Consider the following 19,221-nt stretch of genomic DNA (forward strand, 5'->3'; position numbering starts at 1 on the left):
ACTGCCCACTTGGACACCGAGTCCCACCGTTGCCTTTAGTCAACAGATAATAGAAACTGTGACTCACTAACTCTTGTGCAGGCTAAAAATGAACCAGGTTTATTTACAACTAAATATACAGAAGCAAAACTACTGCTACATACTATAATGTACAAGGCAACTACATGTTACATAATCACACTTATAGACGATCCAATCGGCATATTTGGGCTCTTCTCCAATGTTAGGAAAGTCTCTTGAAGTAGCACCGCCTCTTGCCCTATCCCTCAGCATGGAGTTTCAGTGAAATGGGCGAGGGACTGCCCTATTGATCGAACTCTCTGGGGATGGGCTAGCCCAGGAACAATCTAAAGTAAGGATGGACAGTTATCTTTATTCACCCCCTGGGCTTTGTGCTTCGAAATAAAAGAGATTTTAATAAATTTGGATAAAGGTGAAACTACAATCCGACTGTTTCTGCTCCCGCGAGGTCTTGGGATAGGACTTCCTACTGTCAGCCATGGGCTCAGTGGGTAGCAGTCTTGCCGCGGCATCAGAAGATCACGGGTTCAAGCCCCGCTCTAAGGAGTCGAGCACAAAATCCAGTTCGGAGGGGCGGTACTGAGGGAGCGCCGCACTGTCGGAGGGGCAGTACTGTTTGTGGGAGCTTGCTGTGTACTATTTAACTGCCGCCTTTCCTACATTACAATAGTGACTACACTTTAATTTAATTGGCTGTAACGCGCTTTGGGACATCCTGAGGTCACGAAAAACACTATAGAAATGCAATTCTTTAACTTTAGGGGCAGGGGTCAATTCAGCGACCATTGCTGTTCCACCTAAATGAATTAGTTGGTAAAGATAGGCCTATCAGAGAGCAGTGAATGCCCAGACTCCATCATCTACCCTTCCTCCCCTCCCCCCAAGCCATGTCCCTGAGGAATTCCCTCCGTTGCAATGACACCAATGTTTAAGGACTGCCACCCTCCGTAAACTTCAGCTCATCCAAAACTTGGCTGCCCCGTGTCCCAACTCGCACCAAGTCCCGTTCACCCATCACCCCGGATTGGCTCCTGGTTAAGCAACACCTCGATTTTAAACATTTTTATCTTCGTGTTCAAATCCCTCCACGGCCTCGCGCCCCTCCCTATCTCTGTAATCTCCTCCAGCCCTCCCAGATTTCTGCACTCCTCCAAGTCTGGCCTCTTGGGCATTCCCAATTTTAATCGCTGCAGCATTGGCGGCCGTGCCTTTAGCCATCTAGGACTAAAGCTCTGGAATTCCCTCCCTAAACCTCTAAGACCCTCCTTAAAACCATCTCTTTAACCAAGCTTTTGGTCATCTGCCCTAATATCTCCTTATGTGGCTCCGTGTCAAATTATGTTTGATAATGCTCCTGTCAAGGGTCTTGGGACGTTTTACTATGTTAAAGGCGCTATATAACAAAGTTGTTGTTGAATGAAACAGTTGGACACGTGGTTCAGATGGCAGATATCCAGGATGCGGCGAGAGCTGGGGTCATTGCCGGCGACAGTCTGTCAGAGAACGGATAGACCTCTTTCCGCAGCTTGGTGATGAAGCAAGGCATCTGCTTCTTGCCCCCGTTCTTCACTCCTCTGGACTCGAAGCTCCAGGCAACTAGGGCATTAACACGAGTCATGATCCGCAGCAGCTCCCAGTGTCTCTGCTCCCCAGCTAGCACCTCACACAAGCTCTGGAGGAACACTGAGCCACCAGGACTCAGGAAGGCAGCGTGATCTGTGAACACAGCGATAGTATCTCAGCGTAATCATCATGCAGGCACACAGAACTAACCACAGAAAACTCAGCATGGTGTCAGCAAAACTCTCCTTTCGCCTCACTCTGTGTCTATCTCTTTATACATAAGAAATAGGAGCAGGAGTAGGCCAATCGGCCCCTCGAGCCTGCTCCGCCATTCAATAAGATCATGGCTGATCTGATCCTAACCGCCAATCCACTGTCACAGAACCATCTCCTGAATCTAACAGAATTAGACACACGAAATAGGAGCAGGATCAGGCTACACGGCCCCTGGGCCCGCTCCGCTACCCACAGGGCCATGACCATTCCGAACCCAGACTCATGTCCAAATTCCTGCCCGCTCCCCGCAACCCTTAATTCCCTTTACTTCTAGGAAACTGTCTATTTCTGTTTTAAATTTATGTAATGATGTAGCTTCTACAGCTTTTTGGGGCAGCATATTCCATGGACCTACCACCCTCTGAGTGAAGTAGTTCCTACTCATCTCAGTTTTGAAAGAGCAGCCCCTTATTCTAAGACTATGCCCCCTAGTTCTAGTTTCACCCATCATCGGGAACATCCTCCCCGCATCCACCCGATCCAACCCCTTCACAATCTTATATGTTTCAATAAGATCGCCTCTCATTCTTCTGAACTCCAGTGAGTAGAGTCCCAATCTACTCAACCTCTCCTCATATGTCCATCCCCTCATCCCCGGGATTAACCGAGTGAACCTTCTTTGTACTGACTCGAGAGCAAGTATGTCCTTTCTTAAGTATGGACACCAAAACTGTACGCAGTATTCCAGGTGCGGTCTCACCAATACCTTGTACAACTGAAGCAATACCTCCCTATTTTTATATTCTATCCCCCTAGCAATGAAAGCCAACATTCCATTGGCCTTCTTAATCACTTGCTGCACCTGCATACTAACCTTTTGAGTTTCGTGCACCAGGACCCCCAGATCCCTTTGTACTTCAGTACTTTCCAGTTTCTTGCCATTAAGATAATAACTTGCTCTACGATTTTTCCTGCCAAAGTGCATAACCTCACACTTTCCAGTATTGTATTCCATCTGCCAAAACTCTGCCCACTTACTTAGCCTGTCGATGTCCCCTTGCAGGTTTTTTATGTCCTCCTCACTCACTACTTTCCCTCCCATCTTAGTATCATCTGCAAACTTTGATATGTTACACTCGGTCCCCTCCTCCAAATCGTTAATATAGATTGTAAAGAGTTGGGGACCCAGCACTGACCCCTGCGGAACACCACTAGTTACTGATTGCCAGTCTGAGAATGAACCATTTATCCCAATCCTCTATCCATGCCAGAATATTACCCCCAATTCCGTGATTTTTTATCTTAAGCAATAATCTTTTGTGTGGCACCTTGTCAAATGCCTTTTGGAAGTCTAAATACACTACGTCCACTGGTTCCCCTTTATCCACCCTATACGTTACTTCCTCAAAGAACTCCAGCAAATTTGTCAAACATGACTTCCCCTTCATAAAACCATGCTGACTTTGTCCTATTAAATTATGATTATCCAAATGTCCTGTTACTGTCTCCTTAATAATGGACTCCAAAATTTTACCTACCACAGATGTTAGGCTAACCGGTCTATAGTTTCCAGCCTTCTGTCTACTGCCCTTTTCAAAGGGGCAGTTTTCCAGTCTGCCGGGACCTTTGCCGAGTCCAGGGAGTTTTGGAAAATTATTACCAATGCATCCACAATCCCTACCGCCACTTCCCTCAAGACCCTAGGATGTAAGCCATCAGGTCCAGGTGATTTATCCGCCTTGAGTCCCATTATTTTACCGAGTACCACTTCCTTAGTGATTTTGATCGTGTTTAGCTCCTCCCCCCCTTTAGCCCCCTGTTTGTCCAGTGTTGGGATATTCTTAGTGTCTTCTACTGTAAAGACTGATATAAAATATTCATTCAGTGTTTTTGCCATCTCCATATTTCCCACCATTAATTTCCCGGTCTCATCCTCTAAGGGACCAACATTTACTTTAGCCACCCTTTTTCTATAACTATGCAGTATCTCTCTTCCTCCCCCTCTCCCACTGCCTGCTCTCCCTCTCCTCTTCCCCTCCTCTCATTCTCTCCCCCTTTCCTCTCGTCTCTCAGTCTGTGTCAAGTTGCCTGATCTTTCCCAGAGGTGCAGCATGTTCTGTGATACGTACCGGGGCTGGTGGAGAAATGGACGGCTGTGTCTTCAGGCACTGCCCCGTAATGTGAGAAGGAATCCTGCGGAGAGCAGCTACTGTCTGTTTCAGTCACCCCGTCAGTTTCCAGATACACACCATCGTCCATCTCTGACCCTCTGCAGGCCTGAGAGAGGCAATCAAAACACTCCAGTAAGAGCAATCCCAGCAGGGAATGGGGTATTGGGGTACCAGGGCAGATCGAGTGCAGATATTGGGGCACACAGGATTACATAGAAATTACAGGACAGAAATAGGCCATTTGGCCCAGCCAGTCTATGCTAGTATTTATGCTCCACACGAGCCTCCTCCCACCCCTCTTCATCTCACCCCATCTATATCCTTTTTATAATATGGCGACCAGAACTGTACGCAGTACTCCAAGTGTGGTCTAACCAAGGTTCGATACATGTTTAGCATAACTTCTCTACTTTTCAATTCAATACCTCTGGAAATAAACCCTGGTACTTGGTTTGCTATTTTTATGGCCTTGCTAACCTGTGTCGCAACTTTCAGTGATTTGTGTATTTGTACTCCCAGATCCCTTTGTTCCTCTACCCCATTTGGATTCGTATTTTGCATGCACTGTGTGACCTTATTTTTCTTATCAAAATGTATTACCTCACACTTATCGGAGTTGAAATTCATTTGTCAATTATATGCCCATTCTGCAAGTTTATTAATGTCCCCCCCAATTTGATGTCAGCAAAATTTAGAAATTGTGTTTTTGATTCCAAAGTCTAAATCGTTAATGTAAATTGTGAATAACAGAGGTCGTAGCACTGATCCTTGTGGAACACCACAACCCAATACAATACAATACAAATCGCTTTATTGGCATGATAAGGTACATCTTATGTTGCCAAAGCATCAAAATACATTTATGGTTGAACACATAAACGCGGTTCCATTCATACAGTGTATAAACAGGTATATCCCTGAGTTTATAAATATATTTTCGCCTTGTTTATATATACTCTTGTCTTAGTTTACTGGTTGTCCCTCTGTTCATGGCAAGCTGTAACATAGTGTGCCGCCAGTGTTACACAGCTTCTCTCCTCCCCCAGTAGGAATGGGAGTTTTTGGTTGTCAGTCAGATTTCTGAATTCAGGGCATATTTGTGAGAATTTTTGATAGAAATTCTCTCTGATGCCCTGATATTTTCCACAGGCTGTGAGGAAGTGCATCTCTGTCTCAACTACTCCCTGACTGCAGTGAGAGCATATCCTGTCTTCTCTTGGCAGCCTGGTCTGCCTGTGTCTGCCTTTTTCGATCGCTAGGCTATGTTCGCTAAGTCTGTACCTTGTCAAGGTTCTTCTCAGTTTGTTATCCTTTACCATGGTCAGGTAATCAGCTATGTTGTATTGTCTGTTTAGGGCCAAGTAGCAATTGAGTTTGCTTTGGGTTTTTGTTGTTTCTGCCCAATATGACAGATATTTTTCCTTTTGCTTAGCGACGATTGTGTTGGGTCGAATTCTTTGTGTTACCCTGTCACTGTCCTGGGGCTGGTTATTGTTAGTATTGTTATTAGTTACTTTATTGAGTCCCAGGACTAGTTGACTGAGGGTATTCTTCTTTATGGTCAGCTCTTGGCATTTCAGGGCGTCGTAGTGATAGCATTGGGGGTTGCTCATTTGTAGGTGATTCCAAAATTTGGTGGCTCTTTTTTGGATAGTGATTATTAATGGGTATTGGCCTAGTTCCGCCCTGCATGCGTTGTTTACTGTTTTCCTTTGAGTCCGGAGGATACTTTTACAGAATTCCGCATGTAGGATCTCAATTGGGTGTTTGTCCCATTTTGCAAAATCTTGTTGTGTTAGTGGTCCCCAGACCTCACTGCCATAGAGTGCAATTGGTTCAATTACTGATTTGAAAATTTTGAGCCAAATGCTAATTGGGATTTCTATTTGGATTGATTTTTTGATGGCATAGAAAGCCCTTCTTGCTTTCTCTTTCAGTTCATTCACAGCCAGTTTGAAGTTTCCCGTAGAACTGATTTTTAAGCCCAAGTATTCTTCTGCCACTGTGACTAGCAACCCTTTACTCCAACTCTCTGCTTTCTGTCCTGTAGCCAGCTAACTATCTGTTCTGCTACTTGTCCCCTGACTCTGCATTCTCTGACCTTGCTCATCGGTCTATTATGGGGTACCTTATCGAAGGCCTTTTGAAAATCTAGACATATTACATCTACTGCATTACCCTTGTCTACACTCTTGGTTACCTCTTAGGACATAAGTAGTAAGAGCAGGAGTAGGCCATACAGCCTCTCGAGCCTGCTCCACCATCCACCATTCAGTAAGATCATTGACCTCAACTCCACTTTCCCGCCCGATTTCCATATCCCTTGATTCCCCTAGAGTCCAAAAATCAATCTATCTCAGCCTTGAATATACTCAGGGACTCAACATCCACAGCCCTCAGGGACAGAGAACGCCAAAGATTCATCACCCTTTGAGTGAGGAAATGCCTCCTCATCTCAGTCTTAAATGACCGACCCCTTATTCTGAGATTGCCCCCTAGTTCTAGACACTCCAGCCAGGGGGAAACAACCTCTCAGCATCTACCCTGTCAATCCCCTTCAGAATCGTGTATGTTTCAATGAGATCGCCTCTCATTCTTCTAAACTCCAGAGAGTATCGGCCCATTCTACACAATCTCTCCTCATAGGACAGCCCTCTCATCCCAGGAATCAATCTAGTGAACCTTAGTCATCTCCAAGGCAAGTATATCCTTCCTTAGATAAGGAGAACAGAACTGTGCACAGTACTCCAGGTGTGGTCTCACCAAGGCTCTGTAGTAAAATTTCCTTACTCTTATACTCCAACCCCCTTGCAATAAAGGCCAACAGGCCATTTGCCTTCCTTATTGCTTGCTGTACCTGCAGGCTAGCTTTCTGTGTTTCTTGCACGAGGACACCCAAATCTCTCTCAACACCAACATTTGGAAGTATCTCACCATTTAAAAAATATTCTGTTTTTCTATTCTTCCTACCAAAGTGAATAACCTCACATTTCCCTACATTATACTCCATCTGCCACCTTACTGCCCACTCACTCACTCAGTCTATCTATATGTGGTAAACCACTGTTAACCTGTACATGCCTGTGTGGTAAACCACTGTTAACCCTGTACAAGTCCAGGCATGTCTCAGCCCCTGGCTCCACCCCTAAGCCTGGGTATAAAGGTGACTCACCACCCTTCCCCCAGGAGCTCTTAGGATGGATTCACTTGCAGAGGCATGCTCTAGTTCTTAGTCAATAAAAGCCTACTTCATTTAAGTCCATCTCGTAGTCTTTGGTATTGTTGATAGCGCATCACTATATCTGTATCTGTTCTCCTCACAGCTTACTGTCCCACCTAGCTTTGGATCATCAGCAAACTTGGATACATTACAATCAGTCCCTTCATCTAGGTCATTAATATAGATTGTAAATAGTTGAGGCCCCAACACTGATCCTTGCGGCACCCCACTAGTTACAGCCTGCCAACCTGAAAAAGATCCGTTTCTCCCTACTCTCTGTTTTCTGTCCGTTAACCAATCCTCTATCCATGCTACTATATTACCCCCAACCCCATGAGCCCTAATCTGGTGTAATAATTTATGTGGCACCTTATCAAATGCCTTTTGGAAATCCGAATATACTATATCCACTAGTTCCCCTTTATCTACCCTGCTAGTTACATCCTCAAAAAACTCTTCAAAGAATTCAATAAGGTTGGTCAAGGAAAACTTTCTCTTTTGAAATACATGCTGACTAGTCATTATTATATTTTTGGTTTCTAGATGTTCTTCTATTTTTTCCTACCATCAACATTAAGCTGACTGGCCTATAGTTCCCTGGACATGTTCTATCACCTTCTTAAATATAGGTATTACATTAGCTTTCCACCAGTCACCTGGCACTACACCTTTTTCGAACAAATTATTTAATATGTGTAATAGTGCCTCTGCTATCTCTTCCCTAGATTCTTTTAAAATGCATGGATGCAATCCGTCCAGACCAGAGGTTTTATCCTCTTCGAGTTTGATTAGTTTATTTAATATTTCTCCCCTTTTTAATTTAAATGCGGTTATCTCATCTTCCGATGTCATGTCCACCTGTTCTCTCTCCCTGGTAAATACTGAAGCAAAGTAATTATTTAATATCGCTGCCTGTGATTTTATCTTGACCATCCCTTAGTGGCCCTATTCCCATCCCGACTTACCTTTTTTAAATTATGTGCCTGTAGAATATTTTACTATTTTTTTTTATGCCCCTTGATTATTTAGTTTCATAGTTCTTCTTTGCCTTCCCAATTGTTTTTTTGACTTCTCTCATAATCTCTTCGTATTCTCCCTCGTCATGCTGTCCATGTACTTAGTGTATGCCTCTTTCCGGGGTAGATTGGGCACAGATATTGAGGTACGGGGAAGCTTGGGCACAGATATTGGGGTACGAAGTAGATCGGGCAGATTTTGGGGTACAGGGTAGATTGGGCGCAGACATTGGGGTATGGGGTAGATCGGGCAGAGATATTGTGGCACGGGGAAGATCAGTCGCAGATATCGGGGTACAGAGTAGATTGGGCACAGATATTGGGGTACAAGGTAGATTGGGCACAAATATTGGGGTACAGGGTAGATCTGACACATATATTGGGGTATGGGGAAGGCCAGGCATAGATATTGGGGTACGGATTAGATCGGGCACAGATATTGGGGTACGGGGCAGATTGTCACAGATATTGGGATACAGGGAAGATTGGGCACAAATATTGGGGTACAGGGTAGATCGGACACATATTGGGGTACGGGGAAGATTGAGCACAGATATTGGGGCACGGGGCAAATCGGGCACGTTACGGGGAAGATCGGGCAAATATTAGGGTACGGAGTAGATCTGGCACAGGTATTGGGGTAACATAGAAACACAAGATAGGAGTAGGCCCCTCGAACCTGCTCCGCCATTCAATGAGATCATGGCTGATCATCCAAATCAGTACCCTGTCCCTGCCTTCTCCCCATATCCCTTGATCCCTTTAGCCTTGAGAAATATATCTAACTCCTTCTTGAATATATTTAATGAATTGGCCTCAACTGCCTTCTGCGGTAGAGAATTCCACAGGTTCACCACTCTCTGGGTGAAGAAATTCCTCATCTCTGTCCTAAATGGCTTACCCCTTATCTTTAGACTGTGACCCCTAGTTCTGGACTCCCCCGCCATCAGGAACATCCTTCCTGCATCTAGTCTGGTTAGAATTTTATAAGTTTCAATGAGATCTCCTCTCATTCTTCTAAACTCCAGCGAGTATAAGCCCAATCGACCCAATCTCTCCTCATATGTCATCCCAGGTATCAGTCTGGTGAATCTTCGCTGCACTCCCTCCATGGCAAGAACATCCTTCCTCAGATAAGGCGACCAAAACTGCACACAATACTCAAGGTGTGGTCTCACCAAGGCCCTGTACAACTGCAGCAAGACATCCTTGTTCCTGTACTCGAAACCTCTCGCTATGAAGGCCAACATACCATTTGCCTTCTTAACCACCTGCTGCACCTGCAGCGACTGGTGCACAAGGACGCCCAGGTCTCGTTGCACTTCCCCTTCGCCCAATCTATTGCCGTTCAGATAATAATCTGTCTTCCTGTTTTTGCCACCAAAGTGGATAACCTCGCATTTCTCCACATGATACTGCATCTGCCCAATCACCCAACCTGTCCAAATCATACTGGAGTTTCTCGGCATCCTCCTCACAGCACACACGCCCACCCAGCTTTGTGTTGTCTGCAAACTTGGAGATATTACATCTAGTTCCCTCGTCTAGATCATTAATATATATTGTGAATAGCTGGGGTCCTAGGACCGGTACCCCACTAGTCACTGCCTGCCCCTCGGAAAAAGACCCGTTTATTCCAACTCTTTGCTTCCTGTCCGCCAACCAGTTCTCTATCCAAGTCAGTACCTTGCCCCCAATTCCATGTGCCTTAACTTTACACGTTAATCTCTTATGCGGGACCTTATCAAAAGCCTTCTGAAAGTCCAAATACACCACATCCACTGGTTCTCCCTTATCTATTCTACCAGTTACATCCTCAAAAAATTCCAGTAGATTAGTCAAGCACAATTTACCTTTTGTAAATCCATGTTGACTTTGTCCGATCCTGTCACTGTTTTCCAAGTGCTCTGCTATTACATCTTTTATAATGGACTCTAGCATTTTCCCCACTACCGATGTCAGGCTTACCGGTCTGTAATTCCCCGCTTTCTCTCTGCCACCTTTTTTGAACAGTGGGGTAACATTAGCTACCCTCCAATCTATGGGAACTGTTCCAGAGTCTATCGAATTTTGGAAGATGACCAGCAATGCATCTACTATTTCGAGGGCCACTTCCTTAAGTACCCCAAGATGTAGATTATCAGGCCCTGGGGATTTATCGGCCTTCAATCTCGTCAATTTCCTTACCACCATTTCCCTACAAATACTGATTTCATTCAGTTCCTCCCCCTCATTAGACCCTATGTTCCCCGACATCTCTGGGAGGTTATTTGTGTCCTCCTTTGTGAAGACAGAACCGGGGATGATCGGCCTTGGATATTGGGGTATGGGGCTGATCGGCCTTGGATATTGGGGTACGGGGCAGATTGGCCACAGATATAGTCGTATTTTGATTCATTCTCTCCCCCATTCCTTTTCCTCAGTGTAAACACACATACCTGAATGAAGAAGATCTTTGGTTTCCCTGCCAGTGTTGGGCAGCTCTTCACTGTGAACATGGAGTAAATGTCTCTGAGCCTCACAGGATGACTATCTGCTCCGTAAATCACTCCTTCCTCACCGTGGCTGGAGATAATCGAGATGAAGCAGGACCCGTGAATCCGACAGCTCTCTGTGGGGAAAAAATATCACCGACCCTTGATCCTCACCGCCAGGCCTGAACACAGAACCCTTATCCCACCGTCCTGCTCACTCCCCGCACCCTTTAATATCCCCAGTCTAATCCCACTCTCCCCCACTCCCCGTACCCTTTAATGTCCCACCCAGTCTAATCCCGCTCACTCCCCGTACCCTTTAATATCCCACCCAGTCTAATTCCACTCTCCCCCACTCCCCGTACCCTTTAATGTCCCACCCAGTCTAATCCCGCTCATTCCCCGTACCCTTTAATATCCCACTCACTCCCCACACCCTTTAATATCCTACCCAGTCTAATCCCACCCTCCCGCTCACTCCCCGTACCCTTTAATATCCCACTCTCCCCCTCACTCCCCACACCCTTTAATATCCCACCCAATCTAATCCCACCCTCCCGCTCACTCCCCGTACCCTTTAATGTCCCACCCAGTCTAATCCCGCTCACTCCCCGCACCCTTTAATATCCCACCCAGTCTAATCCCACTACCCTCACCCTTTAATATCCCACTCAGTCTAATTTCACTCTCCTAGTCACATACCTTTCTTGTACTCCTGCAGGATCTCCTTTGCTGTGTAATCGATCAGAAACGTCACATTGAACCCCAAATTCGACAGCACCTTGTGGAGTTTCTGAGTGTCCCTTGAAGCGCTCGCCCTGTTGCTGAAGTTTGAGGGAGGGTCGAATCGCTGCATTGTAAAGATCAGCACTCTCGGCTTGAGGCAGCTCTCTGAACCGGCCGAGGGAGCTGTCATTTTAGCAGTTAACAGAAGACAAAAAGCAGTTCTGACGATCTGCAGCTCGCAGCGGCAGATCTTGCCCGTTCAAGCGGGTGTGGTTCATAAACACTGGTCCCGCCCAGCAAGCAGTCCAACCCCTTCATTACAATTTAACAGAGTTAACATTTCAGTTCGATGACCTGATTCAGTTCAGCCAAAAGGTCATCGACCTGAAATGTTAACTCTATTTCTCTCTCCACAGATGCTGCCCGACCTGCTGATGTTTCCAGCATTTTCTGTTTTTAATTCTAAATTGCAGCCTCCGCAGTATTTTAGGTAAGTTGGATACTGGATTAAGCTAAATCCCTCGATTAGGATCCAGACTATGACTCACTCCCAGGTGTGGGTTATTTAAGTCATGCTGCTTGCGGGAATTGCAGGATTTTGTTATCTGAGGTAATAGCGACAGACACCTTTCACTTTCCGTTCTCCTCACCCGTCCGTTTCAGGGGTTCCCGGAGTCTCTCCGGTTTGATGCACAGGTCACGTGACATGGACATGACTAATTTGGCCTTGAAGTCACCGTGGCAACAGTCCAAGTCTCAGTCACTCAAAGAGGAAGAAAGGTGGAGGGGCAAATCTCAATATCATTAAGAATGGGCCTATACTCTCTGGAGTTTAGGAGAATGAGAGGGGATCTCATTGAAACATATAAGATTCTGAGGGGGATTGACAGGGTGTTTCCCCTGGCTGGAGAGTCTAGAACTAGGGGTCATAGTCTCAGGATAAGGGGTCGGCCATTTAGGACTGAGATGAGGAGGAATTTCTTCACTCAGAGGGTTGTGAATCTTTGGAATTCTCTGCCCCAGAGAGCTGTGAATGCTGAGTCTTTGAGTATATTCAAGGCTGAGATAGACAGATTTTGAACTCTAGGGGAATCAAGGGATATGGAGATCGGGCGGGAAAGTGGAGTTGAGGTTGAAGATCAGCCACGATCTTATTGAATGGTGGAGCAGGCTCGAGGGGCCGTATGGCCTACTCCTACATCTTATGTTCTTATGATCAGTGTCATCAATATCACTTATACCTTTGTACCTTTAAGAAGTACAATCAGCTGACTGATGAGAAGGCGCCCTGAAGCTGCATTTCCCAGCGTGTCCCTTCGTTCTATTCAGGATTTACCTTGAAACAGCACTTCTTAGTACCTTCAATACCTGTATAATGTGCCCTCTCACCTGCCACCTTTCAAGTCCAAGGTTTTCTAACCTTCCCTTGCAACTCTGCCCCCCTGACCCTGAGGCCCAGCCTCCCGTGACCGTCTGCATCAAGTCGAGGGCCTGCAGGCTCCCCTGGTCCCCAGGTGACCAGAGCTGAACACAACACTGAAGGTCGTGGTCTGGACCAGAGAACTGGATCAGCTCCAGCCTGGCTCTGCCGCATAAACACAGGCAATAAACGGGGCCTTGTCAATGTCAGCCACACTCCAAGAACAAATAAGCAGCAAGTCATTGGAGAGCTTTTGGAGTGGGACTTGCACCCACGATCTTCTGAGGCGAGAGTGCTACCCACTGAGCCACGGCTGACATTCTTAGTGTTTAAAAGGCAAATATACTCATTGCAAGCAACTAATCGCCCATGGAGTTGTCCGCAGGGAGCTCAGTCTAAGTGTAGTCTCCAGGTAAAGTGGGGGTCAGAGGTCTGGTGTTAATTGGACCAGGGCACTTGATGTAAATCAGTCCCCATTTTAAATTATTTATAATTGGTCTATTATTTATAGCTATTGAGCAAAACTTACAACAGTTTGGGAAGCAGAGTGGTGTTGGTTGAAATGTACAGACAGAGGAGCAAGATTCTGCAGCACCACCACTGCAAGCGACTGTAATTACAGCGTGACACGTTTACATAAGCAGCTCCCATTATAGATGTGGACACAGGAATTTACAATGGAAAAGTGTGTGACTAAACCATAACAGGAAGTAAAGTTTTGTGGACAGGAAGTGTGTGCAGATGGGAAATGTTTTAATATAGTCTCGGTATTTTTCAAGGCAATGACTGCAAGGGGAAGGAGTAATCAGAGCAGAGTTTTGGACTCTAGGGGAATCAAGGGATATGGAGATCGAGCGGGAAAGTGGAGTTGAGGTCAATGATCAGCCATGGTCTTACTGAATGGCGGAGCAGGCTTGAGTTGCCGTATGGCCGACTTCTGCTCCTATTTCTTAATCAGCATCTTTCTAATCACCTTTTCCCTGCCGCTAGTTCACTGTTCAATCTGATAAGATTACCTTCTCACGCAGACACAGTTAGGTTTAGCAACTGGACAAACATGCAGATACCTCACACCCTGGCGTAGTGACGCAGCTGTAATATTGGAAAGAGTTTGCTTTTTCTCCAGCGCCTTTCACGCCCTCGGGACGTCCCAAAGCGCTTCACAGCCAGTGAAGTACTTTTGAAGAGTAGTCACTGTTGTAATGTAGGAAACTCAAAGCTTCGGGTATAAAAGCCAGGCCATGACAATTGGGGAGGGAAGGCGATGAGTTCTACAGGAAACCGTGTGACGATCACCCAATTTCAAATGAGATCCAACCCTGCTTTCCCCCACCCACCAGGGACAATGCACTGGGAGCTTGTCGAGCCTGTAGCTTTGGCCGGCAACGCCTGAAGTCAGACTTCGGAGTCTGAATCATCTCGGAATCCGGGAAATGACTGTGATTGCCGGGGTTTGCTTTGCTCAGGTACAATGTACCACCTGGCAGGAGCGACTGGAGCTGCCAAATGGCAACACCCGAATTTGTCATCGGTGAATGCGTCCGCCTTTAATCAACAGCGACAGCTGTTGCATAACCGGAACTGGCTGCTCAAACTGCAGTTGGCTAACCCACTTTGTGCAATCTCTCAACAGCTGTTTACTGTCATTGATCTCTATGGCCCAGAAATTCGGGTCGGGGGGCTTCCCGCGGGTGTAAGCCCCCGACCTGCACTTACCTTGCGCGCCGGCCATTGAGCTGTGGGCCCCCGTGGAATTCCGATCCGGGGCCTGGTCCAGCTGCCGGCGCACAGTGCCTGCGTATCCCAGGGGCGCAGTTAGTTCGAAGCATCCCCTGGGATCACGTGGGCCATGGGGAGCAGGGAATGCTCCATAAGATTGACAGGAAGAGCTGTCAAAACTTATAAATACTACGGCCCCAAAACAGCACTAAATCTTCAAATAAATTTTAAAAAACATCACATTTTTAAAATAAACTATAAATTACATGAAATAACTATTTTAAACAATAATTTAAATTGTTGAAAAAAATAATTTTATTTTCTAACGGGGCTAAAAATAAACTTACCTTGCTTTAAAGTATTTAAAAATAATAAACCTGTGGTAAATTTTTTTAATTTTAATTAATTCACCACTTACCTTGTAAAAAGCGGGCCTTACGCCTGCTTTTTAAATGTGTAACTTCTGGAGACTTACCCCCCCCCAGGAAAACCCGCAAAAAAACCCGAAGTTTGATGCGCACACGCAGCCTCTCCTGCGCACCGCGTTCGAACTCTGAACCCCTTCTTTCAGGGGAACAGAAGTGCCGGTTTCCTGCGCATGCGCAGTGCATGCAGGAAACCGGCACTTCCATTGGGCCTACGGGTGAGTACTCCGTGCGTACTCACCCGTGGAGACCCGAATTTCTGGGCCATTATTTGAATACACAACATAAGAACATAAGACGTAAGATCAGGAGTAGGCCATATGGCCTCTCGAGCCTGCTCCACCATTCAATAAGATCATGGCTGATCTTCAACCTCAACTCCAATTTCCCACCCGATCCCCGTATCCCTTAATTATCCGAGTGTCCAAAAGTCTATCTATCTCAGCCTTGAATATACTCAATGACTGAGCATCCGCAGCCCTCTGGTGTAGAGAATTCCAAAGACTCACAACCCTCAAAGTGATGAAATTCCTCCTCATCTCAGTCCTAAATGGTTGACCCCTTATCCTGAGACTATGCCCCCTAATTCTAGACTCTCCAGCCAAGGGAAACCACCTCTCAGCATCGACCCTGTCAATCCCCCTCAGAATCTAATGTTTCAATGAGATCACCTCTCATTCTTCTAAGCGTATAGGCCCAATCTCTCCTTGTAGGACAACCCTCACATCCCAGGAATCACTCCAGTGAAACTCCAGTATGATTTGGACAGGTTGGGTGATTGGGCAGGTGCAGTATAATGTGGATAAATGCAAGGTTATCCACTTTGGTGGCAAAAACAGGAAGGCAGATTATTTGAATGGCAATAGATTGGGAGAAGGGGAAGTGCAACGAGACCTGGGTGTCCTTGTGCACCAGTTGCTGAAGGTAAGCATGCAGGTGCAGCAGGCAGTTAAGAAGGCAAATGGTATGTTGGCCTTCGTAGCGAGAGGATTCGAGTACAGGAACAAGGATGTCTTGCTGCAGTTGTATAGGGCCTTGGTGAGGCCACATCTTGAGTATTGTGTGCAGTTTTGGTCGCCTTATCTGAGGAAGGATGTTCTTGCCATGGAGGGAGTGCAGCGAAGATTCACCAGACTGATACTTGGGATGGCAGGAATGACATATGAGGAGAAATTGGGTCGAATGGGCTTATACTCGCTGGAGTTTAGAAGAATGAGAGGGGATCTTATTGAAACTTATAAAATTCTGACAGGACTAGACAGACTAGATGCAGGAAGGATGTTCCCGATGGCGGGGGAGTCCAGAACCAGGGGTCACAGTCTAAAGATAAGGGGTAAGTCATTTAGGACAGAGATGAGGAGGAATTTCTTCACCCAGAGAGTGGTGAACCTGTGGAATTCTCTACTGCAGAAGGCAGTTGAGGCCAATTCATTAAATATATTCAAGAAGGAGTTAGATATATTTCTTAAGGCTAAAGGGATCAAGGATATGGGGAGAAAGCAGGGACAGGGTACTGAATTTGATGATCAGCCATGATCTCATTGAATGGCGGAGCAGGCTCGAGGCAAACAGTCAGCATTTAGTCAAATAGTCGGCTTGGATTATGAATGGCAAGTCAAGCCTAAGTGTCAGCTGTGGTTCAGTGGAAGTTCTTAACGTAGCATTCGACTTGAAGATCTCGGTGGGCACAATGCCAAGTGGTGTAGGTCTGTAGCCAGTGAGGAATCAGTGCCAGCAGTTGCTGGAAGGTGTTCCCTGGGTGCCTGGTGTTGGGAACACACTCATCTCTCCAGCTCTCTCTGCCTCAGTAGCTGCAGAGGCTCCACACCCCATTCAATGAGCGATGGTATTTGTCCAGACACAGGATGGTGCTCACACATTTTATACTGCTGACCACATCACCTGTGTGGAGCTCCTGCCACTTGCTCCCCACAGCAAGGGGTTAAAGACAATGTCTGGTGACTAACTCGTGACAAACCCCAGGGACGGGTAAGTCAACATCTGAACAAGGGAAGCGCTCCAGGGGACGATTGATAATGGGACCAACCAGCCCGGCTCACTAACGGCACAGGGAGAGGGTAACACTGGTCATTGAATCCTTCACATTCAGCCCCAGGTAATCCCACCCTCCACATCGAGCAAGTAAAACCCTGCAGACGTGGGCTCCTCTGTAGTTCGAATCGGAGACTGAAACCCGACTATGGGCTTCCTCACGTCAGAACAATATAAAACAGTAGAAAACAATGAGTCAACGCTTCGGGCTGTGAAGAGGCCATGGGCGAACCTCCCCCTCCCGTGGCATTAAGTGTAAATCTGTTAGTGGGGAGAAACGTCACTCTGCGCATGAGCCGAGGGAGAAGCACTGACGTCACTCTGCGCCCGAGCCGAGTCTGGCCGAGGGGAGAAGCACTGACGTCACTCTGCGCCCGAGCAGAGTCTGGCCGAGGGAGAAGCACTGACGTCACTCTGCGCCCAAGCAGAGTCTGGCCGAGGGGAGAAGCACTGACGTCACTCTGCGCCCGAGCCGAGTCTGGCCGAGGGGAGAAGCACTGACGTCACTCTGCGCCCGAGCAGAGTCTGGCCGAGGGGAGAAGCACTGACGTCACTCTGCGCCCGAGCCGAGGGAGAAGCACTGACGTCACTCTGCGCCCGAGCAGAGTCTGGCCGAGGTGAGAAGCACTGACGTGACTCTGCGCTCGAGCAGAGTCTGGCCGAGGGGAGAAGCACTGACGTCACTCTGCGCCCGAGCAGAGTCTGGCCGAGGGGAGAAGCACTGACGTCACTCTGCGCCCGAGCAGAGTCTGGCCGAGGGGAGAAGCACTGACGTCACTCTGCGCCCGAGCAGAGTCTGGCCGAGGGGAGAAGCACTGACGTCACTCTGCGCCCGAGCAGAGTCTGGCCGAGGGAGAAGCACTGACTACTCACTCTGCGCCCGAGCAGAGTCTGGCCGAGGGAGAAGCACTGACGTCACTCTGCGCCCGAGCAGAGTCTGGCCGAGGGGAGAAGCACTGACGTCACTCTGCGCCCGAGCCGAGGGAGAAGCACTGACGTCACTCTGCGCCCGAGCAGAGTCTGGCCGAGGGAGAAGCACTGACGTCACTCTGCGCCCGAGCCGAGTCTGGCCGAGGGGAGAAGCACTGACGTCACTCTGCGCCCGAGCAGAGTCTGGCCGAGGGGAGGAGCACTGACGTCACTCTGCGCCCGAGCAGAGTCTGGCCGAGGGGAGAAGCACTGACGTCACTCTGCGCCCGAGCAGAGTCTGGCCGAGGGGAGAAGCACTGACGTCACTCTGCGCCCGAGCAGAGTCTGGCCGAGGGAGAAGCACTGACGTCACTCTGCGCCCGAGCCGAGTCTGGCCGAGGGGAGAAGCACTGATGTCACTCTGCGCCCGAGCCGAGTCTGGCCGAGGGGAGAAGCACTGACGTCACTCTGCGCCCAAGCAGAGTCTGGCCGAGGGGAGAAGCACTGACGTCACTCTGCGCCCGAGCAGAGTCTGGCCGAGGGGAGAAGCACTGACGTCACTCTGCGCCCGAGCCGAGTCTGGCCGAGGGGAGAAGCACTGACGTCACTCTGCGCCCGAGCCACGTCTGGCCGAGGGGAGAAGCACTGACGTCACTCTGCGCCCGAGCGGCCGAGGGGAGAAGCACTGACGTCACTCTGCGCCCGAGCAGAGTCTGGCCGAGGGGAGAAGCAGCTGACGTCACTCTGCGCCCGAGCAGAGTCCTGGCCGAGGGGAGAAGCGCTGACGTCACTCTGCGCCCGAGCAGAGTCTGGCCGAGGGGAGAAGCACTGACGTCACTCTGCGCCCGAGCAGAGTCTGGCCGAGGGGAGAAGCACTGACGTCACTCTGCGCCCGAGCAGAGTCTGGCCGAGGGGAGAAGCACTGACGTCACTCTGCGCCCGAGCAGAGTCTGGCCGAGGGGAGAAGCACTGACGTCACTCTGCGCCCGAGCAGAGTCTGGCCGAGGGGAGAAGCACTGACGTCACTCTGCGCCCGAGCAGAGTCTGGCCGAGGGGAGAAGCAACTGACGTCACTCTGCGCCCGAGCAGAGTCTGGCCGAGGGGAGAAGCACTGACGTCACTCTGCGCCCGAGCAGAGTCTGGCCGAGGGGAGAAGCACTGACGTCACTCTGCGCCCGAGCAGAGTCTGGCCGAGGGGAGAAGCACTGACGTCACTCTGCGCCCGAGCAGAGTCTGGCCGAGGGGAGAAGCACTGACGTCACTCTGCGCCCGAGCAGAGTCTGGCGCGA

The 19,221-nt window shown here is 48.3% G+C and overlaps 1 protein-coding gene across 1 annotated transcript; it reads right to left on the reverse strand.

Annotated features, from left to right (window-relative positions):
* Positions 1-71: 71 nt before the first annotated feature.
* LOC147097838 (caspase-7-like) lies at positions 72-17,432 on the reverse strand. Its single transcript, XM_085970868.1, has 4 exons — positions 11,384-17,432; positions 10,646-10,818; positions 3,930-4,077; positions 72-1,737 (listed from the first exon to the last, which is right to left on the reverse strand). The coding sequence occupies exons 1-4, from the start codon at positions 11,595-11,597 to the stop codon at positions 1,460-1,462; spliced, it is 813 nt and encodes a 270-aa protein (XP_085826994.1). The 5' UTR covers positions 11,598-17,432; the 3' UTR covers positions 72-1,459.
* Between the last annotated feature and the right edge of the window lie 1,789 nt (positions 17,433-19,221).

The sequence above is a fragment of the Somniosus microcephalus genome, chromosome 30 (assembly GCF_052327205.1).
Source record: "Somniosus microcephalus isolate GS21.2 chromosome 30, FLI_Smic_1.0, whole genome shotgun sequence".
In the NCBI taxonomy this organism is placed as follows: domain Eukaryota; kingdom Metazoa; phylum Chordata; class Chondrichthyes; order Squaliformes; family Somniosidae; genus Somniosus; species Somniosus microcephalus.

Coding starts and splice junctions, on each gene's coding strand:
- LOC147097838 (XM_085970868.1), bottom strand. CDS start 11,597: ATGACAGCTCCCTCGGCCGGTTCAGAGAGCTGCCTCAAGCCGAGAGTG. Junction 4,078..10,645: donor CAAAGATCTTCTTCATTCAG/GTATGTGTGTTT, acceptor TGCCTCTCTCAG/GCCTGCAGAGGGTCAGAGAT. Junction 1,738..3,929: donor CCATTTCTCCACCAGCCCCG/GTACGTATCACA, acceptor CTGTGTTCACAG/ATCACGCTGCCTTCCTGAGT.